Raw genomic sequence first — 13,773 nt, 5'->3', positions numbered from 1 at the left:
GAATGTAAATTTTAAAGATCTTCCCTGCCCCAGGCTAAAGTGCACCTGGAGCCTGGGGTGGGAGCCTTGTTTTTCAGTAGATACTTTTTGATTGGCCAGTGGGTCAACAAGGTTGTTACACTCTCTGAGCCAGGAGAAGGCTATATAAGCCCTGATGTGAGGCTTTGTTTTGGGGGCTCACTTTGAGAAGTGTTCTGTGATTTGATATGGATTCTAGGAAGTCGTTGTCCTGAGCCCCTCCGGCTTTGAAAAAACCCAGATGTTGAAACCCAGATGTTGACTGGGTATCAATGTAATGGTTGGACAGTTTGAAATCTGTCTACTAGATCTGTTTCTGTCTTGATAATTCTGTCTGTGTACTTTGAAGTTCGGGGTTCTTTTCCCCTGAACAAGGTAAACGATATATGTCTGACTGATTAAAGTAAGCTTGTTAACCCATTTTGAGTTGCTTTCCTTTATCAAAGCAGATCTAAGAACCTGTGGTGGCAGCAAACCCTGAAGACGCTTGGGGTGCTTGCCGCCACAGAAGCCAAGGACATGAAATGGGTGAAGACCAAAGTCCTCTGATTTAAATTGGCCCTGTTCCACCAGCCCACAGAAAGATGGACAGGGAGACAACACCCAAAGGGTAAAGGGCAGCCAATTCATGTTTATACTTTTGCCCTGGGTCTGGGTAATGGATAAATTCCTTGCCCTGAAAATCCAGTTGCTGTTTAAGAAAGATTTATCAAGCCCTGCAGTGCAGATTGCTGGAGATTCAAAGCTGAGAAATACAGTCTGAAGAAATTTTCAAACTGACAAACAAGGAGATTTACACAGTAAGTCTGCTGTGTGTTGCACTGCTTAGGTCAGCTTATGTCATAGGAATGAATTTTCAGGGACCTGTGGGGTCTGGGGCAACTCTTTTTCAATAATGATCTTAGTTAACAAAGATTCCTGTGTGTGGGCAGAGGGAAGGGTAGAGTTTTCTATAAGAGCAGTCTCTGGGTGGCATTTGAGAGACTTGGCTTTGAGCAGTGGTAGCAAGTCAAAGAAGAGAAAATCAGGTCACGTGTTGGTATGGCATCACCAACCATGCCAGCTTCCTAATTTGTAAAAATATCAGTGTGTCATGCCAAGGAACACAGTCAAAGCCACTCAGAAGGATAAATATTAGACTCCTTCACTGACCTATCTGTTTTGCTTTCTGTCTTATAGACATGTGGTTCTACCTGGCCTGCCTCATTGGCATTTACCATCTCTTTCGCTGGTACCGGGAGAGGCAGGTGGTGAGTAACCTTGGGAACAAATATGTCTTTATCACCGGCTGTGACACTGGATTTGGGAACCTGCTGGCCAAGCAGCTGGACCTTCGAGGCTTGAGAGTGCTAGCGGCTTGTCTGACAGAGAAAGGGGCTGAGCAACTGAAGCATGAGACTTCAGGCAGGGTAGAGACAGTGATCCTGGATGTGACCAAGACTGAGGACATCACGGCAGCAGCCCAGTGGGTGAAGGAGCGTGTGGGAAATAAAGGTATAATCCAGGTTTCTTCATTCAGTTTGTTTCCGAAGAGGAATTCAGCTTGACATTTGTAAAGCAAAGTACTGTACTAGGTAAAACAGGACAGTTTTTACTTTTAATGAGCTTTTACAGTCTCATATGGAGATTAGATGTACCCAGATAATTTATAATATGAAGGACAATGAGATAAATTCAGAGGAGAAAATCAAAATCTCTATGGGAATTTTTTTTAATCAAATGCTTTAACAACTTCTAGTTTTCATCATTCATTTTTGCCAGATTTTGAGTTACAAATTTTCTCCCCGTTTTCTCCTACCCACCACCCCAAAATAGCAATCATACTGGATATCCCCTCCTCCAATCAGCTCTCTCCCATATCTTCTCCCATACCCCCTCCAACTTTCCAGTAGGGTACAGTGGATTTCTATGCCCCAGTGCCTGTATATCTTATTTCCCAGTTACATGTAAAATAATATTGATAATAGTATATATATATATATATGTATATATTTTTTAAACATTTGATTTTAAACCTTTGAATTCCAGATTCATTCCCTTCCTCCCTTGTCACCCACCCTTACTGGGAAGATAAGCAATTCAATATAGGTTGTACATGTGTAGCTATGCATCTATGGGAAATTTTTAAGAGGCTGCAATCATTTTTTAGCTAGGGTAGTCAAATAAATCTTCATAGAGGAGAGATTTCAACAGGCAAGCATGGGGAAGGAGAGAGTCCACTTTGGGTATGGATGGGGGAGCAGAAGTATGAGTTGAGCACATGAATGGAAATAATAGGATAATAATGGAGACTCTCAGTAGTCAAGGTAAGGGAGAAAAGTTGAGCACCCAAGTTAGAAATGTGGGGGACAGACCTGTAAATAGGAGCGTAAATGCTAGGATTAGTAGTTTATAATTATTTTGTAGGCAATGGGGAACTACTGAATATTTTTAAGCAGAGGAATAACATGTTGCTTTGGGGAGGGAAAGATCAAAGGGAGACTTCTTTTGAGGCTATTTTGATAGTCCATGTAAGAGAGGATATGTTTTTGAACTGGAAGTGTGGTAGCAGAGGAAAGGAGGAAAGATATCTAAGAGATGGACCCTATTCAGAAAACTGGAAAGATTTCCATTATGTTCTGGATTTTTACTTTACTTAATGTATATATTCACTTCCAGAAATTGGAAAGTACAGACAATTCAATGGTAGCAAGTCAAAAGAAGAGAAAACCAGATCACATTAAGCCAGCTCTTGAACTGATAGAAATTTTAGTATCTCATGTAAATTTGCCATCTGGCAAATGCCTGAGTGCCTACTGTTTAACCCTAGCTTGGGCCTGTTTCTTTTTTGACCTTAGCCCTTAGAAACTTGCACCTACACTGATGAGTTGTCCTTTTTGATACTCCACTCCTGCAAAAAAATTGTTCTGCTGTCACAAGCCCACCCTCAAGGAACTTACAATCTAATGGGAGAGACAACAGATATGTACAAACTTCCTTCAAGGATTCCTGCTCTGTCCAATTTTCAATAGTTCCCTTTCCCAGTCATCCCTGCAAACTGTCCCTTCCATGTTGATGAAATAAATGAGCTTCTGTACCCCGGCCTCCTCTCTTTCAGCCAACACAGAATGGGGAGGGATGGGGAGGTGGACAGGGAAGGGAGTTAACACAACTACTGTCTCCCAACAGTAAGTGTTTCAATGCACCTCAACAATAACCTTCATCTCTTTATCAAGAGATGGGTAGCATGTTTCATCATTAGTCCTCCAGAATCATGCTTGGTCATTAAACTGATCTGAATTTCCAAGTCTTTCAGAAAAATTAATTTATCATTATAATATTTTATTATTTATATATATATATAATATATTATATATTTTTATAGATAACAATATCAATATTATTATAATTATATAATAATTTATATATTATATATTTACATGTATAATATTTTATTATTTATTTATAATTTGTCATTATAATATTGTTGTCACAGTTACAAACTTGTTCTCTGGGTTCTCTTCACTTCACTGTACCTGTGTTTACACAAGTCTTTCAGTGTTTGTCTCAAAACATTCTCCTCCCATTTCCCTCTTATTTCCCCGTGGAGTGGAATGTATTTCTATGCCCAACTCTGTGAGTGTGTGTGTATTCTTCTCTTCTTTGACCAATTCAGATAAGAGGGAGGTTAAAGTACATTTTTCCTCGTTTGTATAGACTTCCACTTTTATACTCTACAAAAGTGTGGGACTACAGTGGGGAGAGACAAGGCAAGGATACCAGGGAGGAAGCCGCTGTAATGATATGGGTGAGATAAGGGCTTGAGCTAAGATAGTGAAACAACATGTATAAGAAAACAAGGTCACATGTGTGCAATGTAGGGAGAATGAAGAGTCCAAACTAATGAGGAAGCTATCTCAGGGATTGGAATGCTGGGGGTGCCTTCACCAGAAATGGGGGAAAGTTCAGAAGGGCAGGTTTGGGGGAAAGGATAATGAATTTTGTTTTGGACATACTAAGTTTACAATTCCCCTGGGATATCCAATTTATCAAATACTAATAATCTGAGTTGTAGGCATAAGGCTGCCTAATTTGTCATTCTAAATTTAAGCAGTGTGTGTGTGAGAGAGTGTGTGTGTGTGATATATATATATATATATATATATATATAGAGAGAGAGAGAGAGAGAGAGAGAGAACTAGGAACAGAAATATATTTTACTCAACAGGGAAATAAGAGGGAAAAGGGAGAAGGAGAGGGAAGGTAGATTAAGAGAGAGATAAGCAAAACAAAGTAAGAATTTACAAAAATATTTAGAGCAGCTCTTTTTGAGGCAGCCAAGAATTGTAATCTGAAGGTTGCCCACCAAATGGGAAAGCGGTTAACAAGTTATGGCATGTGAATGTGATGGAATACTGTTGTGCTATAAGAAAGGATGAAGTTTGATTACTTACTGAGAAAGTTTCCTTCCTTTAAGTGAATTTTGAAGAAATTTAGACTGGAGAAATATTTATTTCTTAGCACTTTCATTTGAATTTTTAAAAAGAGGGAGGGAAAGAGAAGGAGATGAGGGAGAAGAGGGAGAAAGAAAAGAGAAGAGGAGAGCCCAAGCAAAGCCTTGGGGTACAGTCATAATCAGGGAGAAGGATACAGATGATGAATCAACAAAAGAAACAGTATTCCCAAAACCCTCCCAGAGGAGAGGCTGTGTAGGAAGAGGCATCAGTTAACAGTATCCAGTGACACAGAGAAGCCAAGCAGCATAAGGGCTGAGAAAAGACCAATGGATTTGGCAATTAGAGAATGATGGTAATTTTGGAGAGAGAAATTTCCACTGAGCGATAAAGTACAAATCTAACTTGCAAAGGGTTGATTAGTAAATGTGAGCAGAAGTGGAGTCAGTGAGTATAGACATCTTTTTGTAGGAGTTTACATGAGAAAAGTCAGGTGTGTGTGTGTGTGTGTGTGTGTGTGTGTGTGTGTGTGTGTGTGTTTTAAAGGATGGAAGATACTTGCATGTGTTTGAATGTAGTCTGGAAAGGTTGAAGATTAGATAAAAGAAAAAAAGACCTGGAGATGTTAAGTGACTTACCCACAGTGACACAGCTAGAAAGTGTCAGAGATGGGTTTGGGACAGAACTCATCTAAGTCCTGAGCTGGGACTGTCTGTAGTCCATCATATGGCCTTTCTACTGTGCCATCTTTAGAGAATCCTGTTTGTGTGGGACAGAAGAGAGGAGGCCACCTAACACTTTTTTAAATTAAATAATTATGTATTTGTTCTAGAAAAGTTTTAGTGAAATCTCTTTTTTAAATACCAGTCATTTCCCAATATAGCACCTCCCAACTACAGAACCCTCCCTTTTTGAAAAATTTAAGAAAAGTCAGAACTACACAGCTACAACTTTAACTCATTCCAAGTCCTAATGCAGCCTTTTTGTGGGAAAGGTACATTATTCACCCGGGGCCATCTCCATTCTTCCTGATCTGTATCTGGCCACTGAGCCTATATGGCTCTAAATAAGAAAGTGAGGCTGGTGACTTTGTGCAACCCTGCCTCATTTAAATAATGGATTCACTTCCAAGTCATTGCCTTCCTGAAGTCACAGTCCTCTTTTGAAAACAACAATTTAATTTTTAACTTATGTAATAAAACAAGCATTTCTGTAACATATTATAATTAAAAAGATTATTTCACATGAAACTGCAAATCTACCATGTACAACTTGCTGTTCCTTTCAAATATACTACAAAATTATCGTGTAAATTTCTTTTATTTCCTTTTGTCTTCCCTCTCCCCCCACCCTAATTTGTTCTTAAAACAATATTGCTCTTACTATATACAATGTTCTCTTGGTTCTGCTCATTTCACTCTTTCTTATTTCTTGCAGATCTTTCCATATTTTTCTAAAACCATTGAGTTCCTCATCTTTTATAGCACAGTAGAGAACCCTCCCTTATAAAAAATTAAGCAAAAGTCGCTGACATAACAACCACGTTAGCCAGTATGGATGACATTTTGTATTCCTATGCTATCACCTCTCTACTGAGAGGAGGGAGGTATAATTATATATATATATACATATTCATCAACTCTTCTCTGGCACTATATTGATCATGAAGTATGATAAGTTTAGCAGAGTTGACCAGGCTAGGGAAGAGTGTTGAGAGGCATCCCAGGAAATGAAAAGCCAGATTTATGTGTGTTCACCAATCCCAATCAGTCCCTCTTACTTAGCTCACAGATTTGAGGAGTCTCCAGCCCTGGAGTTAATGTTCTCCCCAGCCCTAACCCAAATGAGTTCTCCTTGTTTGTCTGGTCACTCTTGCTGTCCCTAACTGCTTCTCTGACTACCCATCAGGACCTCAGTGGACTCGCCTTCTCCCTGGAGTCTCCTCTAGTTAACTCCTCCCCTTCATGATCTTGTCCTTGCTTCTGAATTTCCACAGTACTTCTGGGCAGATTCCATTCCACACTCTACCTACCACACAGTCGTCTCAGAACTGATTCCTGTGGAAGCATGTTTAAAGGAGAGGCAGCCAGTCAGTTACATGACCATGAACAGGTCTCTATGCATCTCTGTATCTCAGTTTCCTTGTCTGTAAAACGAGGAGGTTACAGATGATGATCCCCAAAGGTCCTTTCAGGCTTATGATTTCAAGTTTTGTCTTTCCCGCCTCTAATGTAAGCTCCTAGAAGGTAGAACTGTCTCCTCCCACTAAAAACCTAGAAAAATGACAATGATAGGCCCCTGATGAATGTGAACTGAACCAAATTTGAGTTCAGACAGTGATTATACTTGCTAGCACTGCAGTGGGGCCTACTCAGAGCTTCCCACCCTTCCCAGGGCTCTGGGGCCTGGTGAATAACGCCGGCATCTCCTTACCCTCTGCCCCCAACGAGTGGCTGAACAAAGAGGACTTCCTGAAGGTGATCAATGTGAACCTCATTGGACTGATCGAGGTGACGCTGAGTCTGCTGTCCCTGGTGAAGAAGGCCAAGGGCAGGATTGTCAACGTCTCCAGCGTCATGGGCCGTCTGTCTCTCTTTGGTGGCGGCTACTGCATCTCCAAGTATGGTGTCGAGGCCTTCTCTGACAGTCTCAGGTAATGGGACCCCTCCATGAAGAGCCTTGCCAGCTCCCAGGCCAGTGTTAACTGAGCCAGATGGCCTGTTGAGGTTGAAGTTAGTTCTTCTTTATCATCTTCTCCTCCATGCTTCCACTCCCAAGCCCTTGTACTATACCTTTTATTCTAGTTACCCTCCAGCTGCTTTTTCCTGCCGGTAATGTTGTTAATAATCATATTTTTATGTCTCTTTAAGATTTTCAAAGTACTTTCCTCATAATATCTCTGTAAGATAGGCATTACAAGGATTATTGCCCCCATTTTACAGATGGTGCAGCTGAGGTTCTGAGAGGTTTTCATACCCCTTATACTACCTCCGAGGGCTATGGGAGAGCGTGCACGTGCTATCCAGGGCAGGACAAGGGCAATATTATTGCTACACCCCCTTAACTTCTGCTCCACTCTGTCCCAGGCTTCTCTCTTGACTGTCCAACTCCCAGCCTCTTCTTCTAGGCTCTCTCAAGTCATGCTTTAGTTCTGTCTCTACCATAGGCGGGAACTCTACCACTCTGGAGTGAAGATTGCCATGATTGAGCCTGGTTTCTTCAAGACCAACATCAACAACACGGAGAGTTTTTGCAAGAGCTACCAAGAGTTGTGGGATCGAATGGAACCTGAAGTCAGGCGATGCTATGGCCAGAAGTTTCTCGATACCAGTGAGTTGTAACACCCTCCCCCACCCAGTTAACTCCCGTGGTCTGCTTAGAGGAGGGGGAGAGGGAGGGAGCTCTGATCTGAAGCAGAGATTACCCTCCTCCATGCCAATAAGCCCCATGTACTCAGGGTCTAAAGGAACTGGACCAGATGAAGTCAGAAGAAATAAGACAGGAGGACCTAAACTAGGAATACCAGAGGCATCTTAGAAACCATGGAATCTAACCCCATCAATTTTACAGATGGGGAAACTGAGGCCCTAAGAGATTAGGTGACTCACCCAAGACCACACCACTAGTTATGGACAAAGCTAGGATTACAATACAGGACCCCTGACCCCTCTTGCATACCACACAGAACTGCCTCAGTTAGTCAACAAGCATTTCTTAAACACCTGCTGTGTTCCAGGGATTTTACTAAAAGAGCAGAGAAGAGAATAAGCATTTATGTAGCACCTGCTATTTACCAGTTCTGTGCTAAGAAGTTTTTTTGCTTTTTTATAAATATCTGATCCTCACAATAGCCCTGTAAGATAATAGCGCATAGCTAACATTTATATATCATTTACCATGTGCCTGGCACTGAACTGAGTAGTTTATCATTATTATCTCATTTGATTCTCACAACAGTCTGGGAGGTGGGTGCTGCTGTGATTTTCATTTTACAGTTGAGGAAACTGAGGCAAACAGGTTAAGTAACTAGCCCAAGCTTGCGTAACTAGCGAGTGTCTGAGACCAAACTTGAACCCAGGCCCATTGCTTTATCCCCTAGGCCACCAGCTGCCCCCAGTGTAGCTAAGGCTTAGATTGTGGACTCTTTGGGGGTGGGGCTGTTTTTTACTGGTCTTTATGTCCCCCTCACTTAGCACAGCGTGCAGCATATACTAGGCACTTAATAAATGTTTATTCAGTGACTGACTAAGCCCCGGGGGATGCAAAGAAAGAGAAAAACCGTGAGCTCCAGAGCTGCTTTCCTGTGCTCTTGGTTGCACACCAAGGGAGCTGAACATGAGATGCATAGAACATGGCTTGTAGGTAGGTGGTTTGGGACAGGGGCAGGGAAACCTGTGACCTTGAGACCACGCCTTGTTACAAGGCCTCACTTGAGGACCTAGCGGGCCACGTGTGGTCTCAAGGCCACAGGTCCCCACCCCTGGACTCTGGGGAATGTGGGGTTCATTTCTGAGCTTGGCTTGTGGGAGGTTCTGGACAGAGTCAAACAAGCTATGGCCTCAGGTGTGACCTCTGCCAATACAAAGAACTGCTAGGACTTTGCTTCGTCCAAAGGTCATGCTAGAGCAGAGGTGGGGGGGGGGAGGGTGCCAGGCAGAGTTAACCTTCTCCTTTCCATCACCCTACTCCCACAGTTGTCCAGTCTACCCGTGATATTCAGAGTCATTGCCAATCAGACCTCTCCTTGGTGACCAGCTGCATGGAACACGCCTTGACTTCTTGTCATCCACGGACCCGTTACTCGTCTGGATGGGATGCCAAGCTGTTTTTTATTCCCGTGTCCTATTTGCCCACTAGACTAGTAGATGCCCTTTTTGTGTGGAATTATCCCAAACCTGCCAATACCTTGTGATGCCACGGGGAGAGGGAAGGAGTAAGAGAAAAAGCAGTTTATATAGTATTTGGTGTACAGTGGAGACAGAGAAAGGGTCCTGGAGAGAATCAAATCCAGTAAACATCTATTGGGTACCTGTATGTACAAGGTTCTGTGCTAGGCACTGGTGGGATTCTGACAGTGAGTAAGACCTTATTCCTACCCTCAGTAATAATAATAAAGTAACATTTATATAAAACTCCAAGGCTTGCAAAATACAAATATTACCTTATTTGATCCTCACAACAAACCCTGGGAGGTAGATTCTATTATTATCCCCATTTTACAGATGGGAAGCTGAGGTTAGATGACTTGCGCAGGACCACACAACTAACAAGTGTCTGCTAACAAGCACTGGATCCACTGGGTCACCTAGCAGCATTGAGGAGCTTAGTGGAACAGAAAAAGCATAGACACAAATAATTGTGAAATAAGGCAGAATGGTTGTGGTGGAGTCATAGAGGAGGAGAAAGCACATTCTTCAAAATTGATTTCACTTTTATGAGATTTTGGGGGGGTCATGTCACTTCAAAGTATTGTATAACATTCCCCTGTGGATCCATGCTGTTCCCCTTCAGAACAAGCACAGATATCTGATGACTACTCCGTGTCTTCCACGAGGACAAGAAGCACTCCTGTCCATCCTCTCCTTCCTGTTGGCCTTAAGGTGTAAGGATGTCTCTCTGGGCTCTGGATGTCATGTGAACTCTTTTCTTTCGAGTGGTTTTTTCCCCCAGTGGGCAGGGTTTTGGTTTTTGTTTTTACCTGAAAGCTGGCCTGCTTCTTGGTCTGCTTCTGCCTTTGTTGCCCTGGTGGCTGATAACCAGCTACTCAAAAGCCCAGAGAAGATGCCAGCTGCCTTTTGAGATCTTATAAAGAGCTGTACTAAAGAAAAAAGGAGACTGACAGAAGGATGCACATTATATAATATTACATGCATATAATTATCAAATACATACATGAGTATAGGCATATGCACATGGATACATGCATAATATACATACATGTATATGTACACATACAACATATATACATGCTTATTTTATACATATATATGCATACACACACTTATACTTGCATACAACTTCAGTGCCCACATACTATAGGATATTTATGTACTAAACTTGTCCACTAATAGCACCAGCTAGAAAATGCAGTTTCACTGAGGTGTGGGGTCTGCACAATCCAGTTGTGGAGGACGCTTGAGGCTTGTAGATCTCTTGAGCTTAGGAATTCTGGGCTGCAGTAGGCTAAGCCAGTCTGTGTCCACACTAAATTCAACACCTAGAAGGGGAGCTCTCCAGGTGTGTGTGTGTGTGTGTGTGTGTGTGTGTGTGTGTGTGTGTAACCAGGCTGTCTAAGGAGAGGAGGCCAAATTTAAAAAAAAAATGCAGGGGTAGCAGGAATGTCCATTGTCACCAGCATTATTGGATATAGTTCTAGAAATGCTAGTTATTGAAAAAAGGTTAGATAAAGAAATTGAGCAAATAGGGTTAGGCAAAGAGAAAACAAAATTATAGATTTTTTCAGAGGAGGGAAGGTAGGGCAATTGGGGTTAAGTGACTTGCACAAGGTCACACATGTGTGTGCGACTTGTGTGTGTGTGTGAAGAAAAGAACCTTAACCATCCAATTAAAATTAATTCAAACAATGAATAATTTCCAGAAAGTAATAGGATACAAGATAAGCACACAAAATCATTAGCTTTTCTATATATTACCAACAAAGTCCAGAAGGAAGAGATTTTTTAAAATATGAATTACCTAAAAAAAAAAAACAATACTAAAGCATGTTTAAAATGTCTGGAAGTACATTTACCGAGACATATATAGGAATTACATCAATACAAGTACAAATACTCTTTACAAAAATAGACAATTAGAAAGACAGTAATTTTTCATTGCCGGGTCAAACCAATATAATAAAATCACGAATCCTATCTAAATTAATTAACAAATTGTGATAGGAACAATATCCCAATCCTTATCCCCTGAAAGTAAGGCTACTAAAGATATTGATCTGGTGGGATCAGGGTGTGGTTATCACTTTCTTATCTTTTGACTACAAAACAACCAGGAGTAGCTCTGGGCCCCCTATCAGATGCTTGGCACCACCATAGGCAGCTCAGACAAGCTAGCTTCACTCAACTGAAGCAACTCAAGGTGTCCTCAATAACTATTATTGTTGAAAATCCTTCTCCTGCCCTGGTTAAGTAAATCTTCTTTTGTTAACTGTCAAATAACCTATGAGTTTCATTTTATTCCATATCAAACCTAAATACCAAGTAAATGGCCTGAGTGGGGACTTCCCTTACCAGTTGGTGTAATCTTTTTTTTTTTTTTAATTTGTGGAGGGGGGAAGGCAGGGCAATTGGGGTTAAGTGACTTGCACAAGGTCACACGACTAGTTTTGTGTGTGTGTGTGTGTGTGTGTGTGTGTTAAGTGTCTGAGGCCAGATTTGAACTCTGGTCCTCCTGAATCCAGGACTCTGTACACTGCACTACCTAGCCACCCCTGGTGTAATTTTTTTTTTTTTGGAGGGCGATTGAGGTTAAGTAACTTGCCCAAGGTTACACGGCTAGTTTTTGTGTGTGTGTGGGTGTCAGGTGTCTGGGGCTGGAACTCAGGTCCTCCAGACTCCAGGGCCGGTGCTTTACTCACTGCTCCACCTAGCTGCCCCCTGGTGTAATCTTTTAGGATTGCAATATAATAAACTCAATGAAGTGGACAGTGCAGGAGAAAGTGAGCCTGGTTTGGCCTTCATACTTCATTGATGGTGGTTGCTTATTCTGAGGCATCGTGTGATAGGACCAGGCTTCCCCTACCCCCTCAATACAGATTATTTTCCCTAAAAGGCAACAAAGCTGTCCCTGGGATCAGATTGACCCCTACCTTCCTTCCAGAGTTTAAGGCATTAAAAAAAATCATGTATGCCTAAAGGCATGAAAAGTCCTGCCCACCTGAAGTCAGGGCGCCTATGACTTGGGAGATTTCTGACGCTCTTTAGAGTCCCAATACCCTGCCTTGCTGACCAGACACATCTTCATATGGCCATAGGGACAAAGAGAGTGGACAAATCTAGAGAAATTAAATAAATCTCACTGTGTCCTTGTTACATATCCTTATTGTATGAGGCAAAGTAAACCTTTTGTTAACTGCACAATGACATGTTGAACAACATCAAACACACACACAAACAACATCAAACCTCAGCCCCCAAGGTGCTGGCATCAGGCCCAAGCTAATAACATACTCCCACACTCCTAGGAGGTTAAAGAGTAAACCACCCATAGCTATCTAGCAAGGAGAAACTGATTTGCCTGTTCTTTGGGTCAAATTTCATCAGAATTCAGATTGCCTTCAAAGAAGCTTGAAGGGATTAAGGTTTTTGAGATTGAGATTTTTTTCCTAATTAGAAAAGGGCAAATCTATTATTTGGCTTTTTAAAACTTCTTTAAAATATTCCAGTTACATTAAAATTTTTTAAACATTTTTGTTCTTCAGTCATATCTAACTCCTCATGACCCCATTTGGGATTTTCATGGCAAAGATACTGGAGTGGTTTGCTATTTCCTTCTCTAGCTCATTTTTACAGATGAGGAAACTGAGGCAAACAGTATTAAATTACTTTCCCAGGGTCACACAGCTAGTAAGTGTCTATGGTTGGATTTGAACTCAGGTCTTCTGATTTCAGGCCCAACACTCTATCCACTGGACCACCTAGTTGCCCTATTTTTAACAGGGTTTAAAAAAAATTTTTGAGTTCCAAATTCTCTTTCTCCCTTCCCTTCTTGAGAAATCAAGCAATTTGATATACTTTATACATGTGCAAAACCCATTTCCTTATTAGTCACATTGTGAAAGAAAACACAGACAAAAAAAGAAATGAAAAATAAAGTTTTTAAAAGTTTCCTTCAATCTGCTTTGAGTTCTTCCTCTGGAGGTGTATAGCATTTTTCATTATAAGTCCTTTGAAATTGTCTCAGATCATTGAATTTCTGAGAAGAGTTAAGTCATTCACAGCTGATCTTTTCCCTTTACATCAATTCATGTTAAGTCTTTCCAGGTTTTTCTGAGAGTATTCTACTCATCATTCCTCATAGCACGATAGTATTCCATCACAATCATACACCGCAGCTTCTTCATCCATTCCCCAAATGATGGGAATTTCCTCAATTTTCATTTTTTTGATGCCACAAAAAACTGCTTTAAATATTTTTGTACATACAGGTACTTTAATTAACCAGGATAATTAACCAGGGAAGGCACTAGCATTGAGAAGAATCAGGAAGGCTTCCTGTAAAAGGTGGACTTTTAGCTGGGTTATGAAGGAAGCCAGGGAAGCCTGAAGACTGAGATGAGAAGGGAGAACATTCCAGGAGTGGAAGA

At 41.4% G+C, this 13,773-nt stretch overlaps 1 protein-coding gene across 4 annotated transcripts in view; it reads left to right on the top strand.

Annotated features, from left to right (window-relative positions):
• The window catches only part of LOC138154863 (retinol dehydrogenase 16-like), a 50,768-nt gene extending 37,466 nt beyond the window's left edge, over positions 1-13,302 (top strand). For 2 of the 4 annotated variants that reach the window (XM_069079891.1, XM_069079880.1), the window contains exons 2-5: positions 1,198-1,512; positions 6,846-7,104; positions 7,618-7,781; positions 9,146-13,302. In XM_069079891.1, the coding sequence (XP_068935992.1) occupies positions 1,200-1,512; positions 6,846-7,104; positions 7,618-7,781; positions 9,146-9,363 (954 nt within the window). In that variant the 5' untranslated portion in view covers positions 1,198-1,199 and the 3' untranslated portion in view covers positions 9,364-13,302. Of the gene's footprint in view, positions 1-448; positions 848-1,197; positions 1,513-6,845; positions 7,105-7,617; positions 7,782-9,145 lie in introns of those variants that run through there. The other 2 variants (XM_069079877.1, XM_069079884.1) reach the window with 2 other exon arrangements.
• The last annotated feature ends 471 nt before the right edge of the window (positions 13,303-13,773 follow it).

The sequence above is a fragment of the Petaurus breviceps genome, unplaced genomic scaffold (assembly GCF_028583685.1).
Source record: "Petaurus breviceps papuanus isolate PSGF00001 unplaced genomic scaffold, PetGlider_PUasm1.0 154, whole genome shotgun sequence".
In the NCBI taxonomy this organism is placed as follows: domain Eukaryota; kingdom Metazoa; phylum Chordata; class Mammalia; order Diprotodontia; family Petauridae; genus Petaurus; species Petaurus breviceps.
This window is presented reverse-complemented; position numbering and strand designations above follow the sequence as displayed.